General features: G+C 49.6%; 1 protein-coding gene across 1 annotated transcript; it reads right to left on the bottom strand.

The window, feature by feature from the left end:
* Positions 1 to 1,316: 1,316 nt before the first annotated feature.
* LOC133887697 (putative serpin-Z12) lies at positions 1,317 to 8,472 on the bottom strand. Its single transcript, XM_062327669.1, has 3 exons — positions 7,631 to 8,472; positions 6,142 to 6,576; positions 1,317 to 1,868 (listed from the first exon to the last, which is right to left on the bottom strand). The coding sequence occupies exons 1-3, from the start codon at positions 8,411 to 8,413 to the stop codon at positions 1,515 to 1,517; spliced, it is 1,572 nt and encodes a 523-aa protein (XP_062183653.1). The 5' UTR covers positions 8,414 to 8,472; the 3' UTR covers positions 1,317 to 1,514.
* Between the last annotated feature and the right edge of the window lie 409 nt (positions 8,473 to 8,881).

Raw genomic sequence — 8,881 nt, 5'->3', positions numbered from 1 at the left:
GTTCTTGGCGCTGGCACGGCGGGGTCGATTGGGAATCTAAACTAAAGAACGTAGTTGGTAGCGTGGAGCTCGCTCACTCTACATGTGAAAGATCCGCAACTCTCGTACGTGTTCTTGAAAAACACCGAGCTTACTCACCGCCGGCGACCAAGCAGCGATGGATCCCGGAGCGGCTCAGCGATCGCACACAAGATAGGCTGGATGCGATGGATTTGCAACTACTTTGCATTGAGCCGCTTGCATGTTTCGTGAATGACAATGAAGGCTCGCTCAAAGTCAACGGACGCTGATCGAGTAAAGGAGTGATAGCCGCCGGGTTAGGTCGTCGCGCTTTGAGCCTCCTAGTGATGCCACTCGTTGGCGAAGGAGTGATAGCCGTGTTAGGTAGGGGTGAAAACGAGATAGACAAGAAAAAAAATATATGATACAGGATGACTAATATCCGTTCGAAATATCCAAATGTTAGATGTTATGAGAAAATCTTTTACGATTTCACTTAAAAACATGATAATATATAAGTAGATTGTTACACACTTGTAGAGAAATAATATTGAATGCTCTTGTTTTCATATATCAGCGATCTCTCTTTCTGTGCTCATTTTGATTGCACCTCTATATTATTTAATGTGATGTGTAGAGATGCAAATGAAGTGAAAAATTTTCATCTATTCGACTAATCAAAAGCTTGCGGCACTATCCGCTCCGATTTCGACTCTGAGAAAAAAAATATAAGATACGATATAGGATGAATAAATAATTATTTGACACTATTTGTGTCCGACTCTGACTTGAGAAAAAATATAGAATAGCATACATGATGAGCTATATTTGTCCATATCTGATCCAATTACACCCCTAATTAGGTCATCACGCTTTGAGCCTCGTAGCGATGCCACTCATTGGCGAAGGAGTGATAGTGTTTGCTCAACGCAGCTTTTGGGTCATTCAATGACAATCATTTGATCTCTTTTCACATCACATAATAAGCAGTAGAGAGTGGAAATGATACAACAATTACTCTCTCTTATCATAAATATAAGACACTTTGATAAGATATGATCTTTAATATATAGTTTTGACTATGTAAAATTCGTCATCAAGATGGATCACCGTTACGCGGTGAACAAACTCGTACTAATGCAAGGACTGCTTGCAAGCAAATTTGGAAATGAAATTTGACCATTGTATTTTATTAAGATATATTTCTAAAATCTAATGTATCTGTTATATTTTGAAAGTATTTTTTAAGGACAAATATACATATATGGCTTTAATATTTTCAAATTAAATATTTTGAAAGGTATTGTTAGTAAAAGTTTTATACATCTTGTTTTTATGACCAGAACATCATGTTTTTAAAGACCGACTGGAGTATGTCTTATAAAACCTTGATGAACAAGCATTTCCAAACTTAATTACGGACAAATGACAAATATTATGAAAATCGTTATTCTGACGGAGAATAGTAGTCTTGCCGGGGAACCACCTCCACATAGATGGTGAAGAAGCCATTATCACTCCGCCAGGGGATTCACCACATGGCCAAGGAACAGCACGGCGCCACTCCTCTCTTCGACCACGGCGAACAAGAACGGCCGGTCCACCACGAAATCCACCGGCAGGCCTTGGCTCGCGCAGAAGCAGATGCTCACGGCCGTGGCTGCGGTGGCCACGGTGCCCTCCTCGTCCACCTCGACGGTGGCCTTGTGGTACACTCCCGTGATGTAGAGCCCATCTCCGCCGGCCACCATGCCGGAAAAGTCGCCGCCTCCGAAAGCTTTGGCCACACCCACCTGACGGATGTCCTCCGACGCCTCGAACTCGAACGTGAACTTGAACTTGGGGACCATGAGCATCCCGACCGGAACCTTGCCCGCCGGCGTGTGCTTCCGGATGAACTCCGGCGTCGAGACAGCCTTGCCGTAGAGATCACCGAGGCCGCGAGCCGCATCGTCAGGGAGGAGTAGAAGCATGTAGAAGCACGCGTCCTGGCGCCACTGGTTAGTATTAATCTTGACTTGTGTAGTTAGCATGTATGTCATGCGGGTCTATTAGCTAGTTGTTGTGTTAGTTCACGAATGTGCATGTGTGAGTGCACAGGTTAGTAGTTATGTCTGTCAAGTGCATCGTAGAGTAGTTGTTTGTTGCATATAGGATCGTGATATGTTCACGTTGGTGTGTGTTGCAGCTCGGCATCATGGTGTAGTGCGTGCATGTAAGCTATGAGTTAGTTGCATAGAGCCATGTGATTAGCGCTGCCGCTGCATGATTAGGGAGTTGATTGTGTCATTTAGTTAGTACATGTGTGGCAAGTAGGTGGTGTATACGTGCATGTGTGCAGGAAAACAACGGCGTAGAGGCGTGGCTTGTGGTGGTCAGCTCGGAGGACCGCTTCATGCGGATCGTGCGCGTGAGACTCGTAGTGCATGGAGTTAGTGGCTTGTGCGCTGCGTGCGCAGGTGACCCGGGCAGGTTGTTGCTCCTGTGTGCATATAAGCCACCGTGTACTTGCTTTGTTTTAGTAAGAGAGTTGGAAATACAGAAAACCAGGCGTTTGTCGCCGGGGCGTCCGTTGCCGCAGCTCCTTGTGTCTGTGTGTTTGTGTTCTCGGCGTGAATCTTCCGAGCAGCACTAAAATCCGTTGTTTTGGCTGAGTGCTCTCTCTTCCACTGTTCATCTTCTTCCTCGGTTCGTTTGAGTTCCAGTGCTGCGTGAGAGCTTTTGTCCGCGTGTGTTGCGCCCAGCTAGCGTGTGTCGCCGGAGGTAGCTCCAACAATTGGCATCAGAGCCGTGTATGCCCAAGATCCTGCGCTACTACCTCGACTCCATGGCGATGGTTCCGCATAGTGCCGGGGGAAGTAGCGGTGTCTCGCTCGCGTACCCGTTGCTCTCCTCGACGAACTACACCGCGTGGGCGATCAAGGTGGAGGCCATTCTTGATGCTCAGGGCCTTTGGGAGGCTGTGTATCCGGCGGAAGGCGAGGTGGCGGACGCACGGAAGGACAAGACGGCGAGGGCACAACTTCTCCAAGCGCTACCGGAGGACATCCTCATGCAGGTCTCACAAAAGAAGACAGCGAAAGAGCTTTGGGACAGCCTCAAGACGAGGTTCGTCGGAGCCGACCGCGTCAAGGCCGCTCGTCTTTCAACCTTGAAAGGCGAGTTCGACTTGCTGCGCATGAAGGAGGGGGAGCCGTTGGACGACTACGCCGGCAAAATCAGTGGCATGGCGGCGAGGTATGTCTACCTCGGCACAACACTCGACGACTCCCCCATGGTCAAGAAGCTCCTCGACACCGTCCCAGATCGGCTCTACCCTGTCGTTGCAGGGATCGAGCAGTTTTGTGACGTGGAGAAGATGCCGTATGAGGAGGCGCTTGGAAGGCTGAAGGCCTTCGACGAGCGTTCTCGGCGGCGCACTCAAGCCAGCTAGACCAGTGATGGCCAGCTCCTGCTCACGGCGGCCGAGTGGCAGTCTCGGCAAAAGGACAAGTCCACGGGAAAGAAAGGTAAATGCTATAATTGCGGTGTCCGTGGACATTTTGCCAGGGAATGTCCCAAGACAAAGAAGGAAGAAGCGCTCCTTGCGACGGCGGATGAGGAACCGACATTACTTTGAAGTTTTGTCTAGGATGGTAAAATAATCCAAGTCAAGATTAGGGGGAAATTTGTTAGTATTAATCTTGACTTGTGTAGTTAGCATGTATGTCATGCGGGTCTATTAGCTAGTTGTTGTGTTAGTTCACGAATGTGCATGTGTGAGTGCACAGGTTAGTAGTTATGTCTGTCAAGTGCATCGTAGAGTAGTTGTTTGTTGCATATAGGATCGTGATATGTTCACGTTGGTGTGTGTTGCAGCTCGGCATCATGGTGTAGTGCGTGCATGTAAGCTATGAGTTAGTTGCATAGAGCCATGTGATTAGCGCTGCCGCTGCATGATTAGGGAGTTGATTGTGTCATTTAGTTAGTACATGTGTGGCAAGTAGGTGGTGTATACGTGCATGTGTGCAGGAAAACAACGGCGTAGAGGCGTGGCTTGTGGTGGTCAGCTCGGAGGACCGCTTCATGCGGATCGTGCGCGTGAGACTCGTAGTGCATGGAGTTAGTGGCTTGTGCGCTGCGTGCGCAGGTGACCCGGGCAGGTTGTTGCTCCTGTGTGCATATAAGCCACCGTGTACTTGCTTTGTTTTAGTAAGAGAGTTGGAAATACAGAAAACCAGGCGTTTGTCGCCGGGGCGTCCGTTGCCGCAGCTCCTTGTGTCTGTGTGTTTGTGTTCTCGGCGTGAATCTTCCGAGCAGCACTAAAATCCGTTGTTTTGGCTGAGTGCTCTCTCTTCCACTGTTCATCTTCTTCCTCGGTTCGTTTGAGTTCCAGTGCTGCGTGAGAGCTTTTGTCCGCGTGTGTTGCGCCCAGCTAGCGTGTGTCGCCGGAGGTAGCTCCAACAATTGGCATCAGAGCCGTGTATGCCCAAGATCCTGCGCTACTACCTCGACTCCATGGCGATGGTTCCGCATAGTGCCGGGGGAAGTAGCGGTGTCTCGCTCGCGTACCCGTTGCTCTCCTCGACGAACTACACCGCGTGGGCGATCAAGGTGGAGGCCATTCTTGATGCTCAGGGCCTTTGGGAGGCTGTGTATCCGGCGGAAGGCGAGGTGGCGGACGCACGGAAGGACAAGACGGCGAGGGCACAACTTCTCCAAGCGCTACCGGAGGACATCCTCATGCAGGTCTCACAAAAGAAGACAGCGAAAGAGCTTTGGGACAGCCTCAAGACGAGGTTCGTCGGAGCCGACCGCGTCAAGGCCGCTCGTCTTTCAACCTTGAAAGGCGAGTTCGACTTGCTGCGCATGAAGGAGGGGGAGCCGTTGGACGACTACGCCGGCAAAATCAGTGGCATGGCGGCGAGGTATGTCTACCTCGGCACAACACTCGACGACTCCCCCATGGTCAAGAAGCTCCTCGACACCGTCCCAGATCGGCTCTACCCTGTCGTTGCAGGGATCGAGCAGTTTTGTGACGTGGAGAAGATGCCGTATGAGGAGGCGCTTGGAAGGCTGAAGGCCTTCGACGAGCGTTCTCGGCGGCGCACTCAAGCCAGCTAGACCAGTGATGGCCAGCTCCTGCTCACGGCGGCCGAGTGGCAGTCTCGGCAAAAGGACAAGTCCACGGGAAAGAAAGGTAAATGCTATAATTGCGGTGTCCGTGGACATTTTGCCAGGGAATGTCCCAAGACAAAGAAGGAAGAAGCGCTCCTTGCGACGGCGGATGAGGAACCGACATTACTTTGAAGTTTTGTCTAGGATGGTAAAATAATCCAAGTCAAGATTAGGGGGAAATTTGTTAGTATTAATCTTGACTTGTGTAGTTAGCATGTATGTCATGCGGGTCTATTAGCTAGTTGTTGTGTTAGTTCACGAATGTGCATGTGTGAGTGCACAGGTTAGTAGTTATGTCTGTCAAGTGCATCGTAGAGTAGTTGTTTGTTGCATATAGGATCGTGATATGTTCACGTTGGTGTGTGTTGCAGCTCGGCATCATGGTGTAGTGCGTGCATGTAAGCTATGAGTTAGTTGCATAGAGCCATGTGATTAGCGCTGCCGCTGCATGATTAGGGAGTTGATTGTGTCATTTAGTTAGTACATGTGTGGCAAGTAGGTGGTGTATACGTGCATGTGTGCAGGAAAACAACGGCGTAGAGGCGTGGCTTGTGGTGGTCAGCTCGGAGGACCGCTTCATGCGGATCGTGCGCGTGAGACTCGTAGTGCATGGAGTTAGTGGCTTGTGCGCTGCGTGCGCAGGTGACCCGGGCAGGTTGTTGCTCCTGTGTGCATATAAGCCACCGTGTACTTGCTTTGTTTTAGTAAGAGAGTTGGAAATACAGAAAACCAGGCGTTTGTCGCCGGGGCGTCCGTTGCCGCAGCTCCTTGTGTCTGTGTGTTTGTGTTCTCGGCGTGAATCTTCCGAGCAGCACTAAAATCCGTTGTTTTGGCTGAGTGCTCTCTCTTCCACTGTTCATCTTCTTCCTCGGTTCGTTTGAGTTCCAGTGCTGCGTGAGAGCTTTTGTCCGCGTGTGTTGCGCCCAGCTAGCGTGTGTCGCCGGAGGTAGCTCCAACAGGGACCATGAGCCTCCCGACCGGAACCTTGCCCGCCGGCGTGTGCTTCCGGATGAACTCCGGCGTCGAGACAGCCTTGCCGTAGAGATCACCGAGGCCGCGAGCCGCATCGTCAGGGAGGAGTAGAAGCATGTAGAAGCACGCGTCCTGGCGCCACTGGTTGCCGTTCTTGCGGCTGTAGGGCAGCTTGAGGGCCCTGAAACCGGGGAAGACGGCGACGTGCTGCTCAAACGTGCTCGTCATGAACGGGGCTCGCACCGTGGCGCCGTCGGGGAGATGGAACGGCGCGTGGAAGGTTCTTGACGGGTCGAACGGCTGAGCCCACGTCGCCTTGAAGTAGAGAGCGTTTGCGAGGACGACCACCGTGGAGGCCCCGACGGAGTCGGGAGGGAGGACGGCACGGATGTGCCCTTTCGTCGCGTCCGCCACAAAGGCGTTGACACGCTGCCTTACCTGTTCGGCCTGCAAGATGGAGACATGGAGTAATGTCAAAACCAAAGGTTGTCAAAATAGATGATTCTTAGTCTTTGCAAACTTAATATTGTACAATGTGTATTTTATTATTGTCTGATTTTCAAAATTAAACTTTGACTATTATTTTCTCATAAAATGTACCATTTATAACTATAAAATTAATATAGTATGAAAGTTTTTTAAATAGAAATCTAGTTATATAATTTTTATATACTAAACATATTTATAATTTAATTAATTATTGATCAAAATATATAAAGTTTTATTTTTTTTCAAAATAAAACATGCACAATATTTTTAAACGGAGGGAGTAAACTACACCCAAAAGTTTCATAAGTCATTGTGCCCCGTTTGTAACACAGGAATTGGATGAGAGTTTTTCATGAATTAAACTGCTGCTTGTGAAATTCATATGAATTTTCTGCATTCTAAATAGGGCCGACATAGCAATGATAGCCACGGAGGTTCTTTTGGACGATTACACAGTTAAGATGTATCAAAACATGCGCGATTGTGTGAACTCTCTTCAAAGACTATGAGACTTCATAAAGAAATGCCCAAATTTCAGAGATGTTTATTTTTAAATGTCCTAACTGATCTGGAAGACTTCAGACTGAGAATGACATCTTAGCTTGACGTACTGCACTTCAATCATACGCGTGAACTCTCTTCAAAGAATAGTACTGTCAGTTAGCGTTACCTATACGCTGATATAAATTGGTTAATTAGTTAACCGGGAATATGCATTTTATGTTAATCATCAACGTTATATAGAATACTAAGATATACTCATTGGAAAAGGGATTAAAATTTCACGGAATTTCGGCGAAATTTTGCGAATTTCTGAGAGAAAGAAAAATCTAATTATGGAATTTTCTATCACATATGAGATCCACGTAGCAGAACGAAAAATAACCGATATTTTGATAAAAATTCGTGAATCTCGATCTTTTCGCCGGTGAATAAAAAAAATTATAAAATAAAATTGAAATTCCTGATCAGAACAGCAAACAAACAAATCAATCAATAATTCAATACGCACCTGTGACACGAAGTCCACGGATTCTGCGACGGCGGTGTACACAGCACCGGCGACCTCCGCGAATTCCGGCTTGAGCTCCCACCGTCGGTCCACCCAGACGCCGCACGCGAAGGACGCCTGCGGGAGGCCGCTGAGCTCGCCAACCAGCTTTGTAGCCGCGGCGTGCTGCAGCTTGTCGAGCGACGCCGACCCCAGGAAACCCAGCAGCTCCATCCGCGTCTCGCCGTTCGTGCCGGCGGCCACCAGCGCGAGCGCCGCGTGGAGCGACAGCGGCGAGAGCACGAAGTTGCGCCCCTTGTCGGCCGCCTTACACCCGGCGCGCCTCGCCACGCGCAGGCAGCCTGGCGCGTAGTCGCCGGCCGTCCCCGCCGTGCCGCCGCCGGAGGCGACGTAATGGATCTCACCTGGGACCATCACGTTCGGCCGCACGGTCCAAGACGGAATGCTAGGAGGAGGAGGCAGCGCGAACGTGGGCGACCACGTCCACGGGGCGGCGGGTGTGGCGCGGTGCTGGTGGCCCGGCGCCCACGGGCGCAGCGCCGCGGTGCTGTGCTGGCGGGGAGGATGCTGGGACAGGGGGGTGTCGACGCCAACGGGTGGTCGGCGCGTGTTGGTGTGAGGCTGTGGCGGCTGGGAGGCGAGGTAGCTCGCAATGGATGCCGCGACGTTTGGAACAGGGAACAGCTGGGAAGACTGGCCACCGGCGCCGTGCGTCGGAGCGGGGTGGTCGTCGTGGCGCCACGACGTGGAGTTCGGCGAGCCGGCCGGGCACCGCGAGCTCATCGTCCGCAACTATATGGTGGTATGCTTGCCTGTATGATGTGCTCTTACTGAACCACGAGTGAGACATTTTATAACAAGTATAGCTTAAATCCCACGCGATTAAGCGTGTTATAAAGCATGTTATAAAGCATGTATTTATTTTCTAAAGAGAAAATTGTAAAAATTCACCTGTAGCTTTAGGTTTGTCAAAACCCCTCCTACAACTTTTTTTTTTCTCCATTCACTCAGCCACAACTATTTTATGATGTCAAATACCTCCCTATTGGATGCGTCATGAGATGTCTAGCTGACTTCATAGGTTTTCTATGATCACACAATGATATCTAGCGTCATTTCCAACAGTGACCTTTAAACTGACCTACCACTTTATTATTTTATCTTCCTATTCACATAGTTTTGAATATTTATCTTATTTATAAGTGCAAAATTGGAGTGGCGGATCCAATTTAATTATTCAAGAGACTATAA

Source organism: Phragmites australis, chromosome 1 (assembly GCF_958298935.1).
Source record: "Phragmites australis chromosome 1, lpPhrAust1.1, whole genome shotgun sequence".
Taxonomy (NCBI): Eukaryota; Viridiplantae; Streptophyta; class Magnoliopsida; order Poales; family Poaceae; genus Phragmites; species Phragmites australis.
Note: the sequence above shows the minus strand (reverse complement) of the source record. Positions and strands in the feature narration are given on the sequence as shown.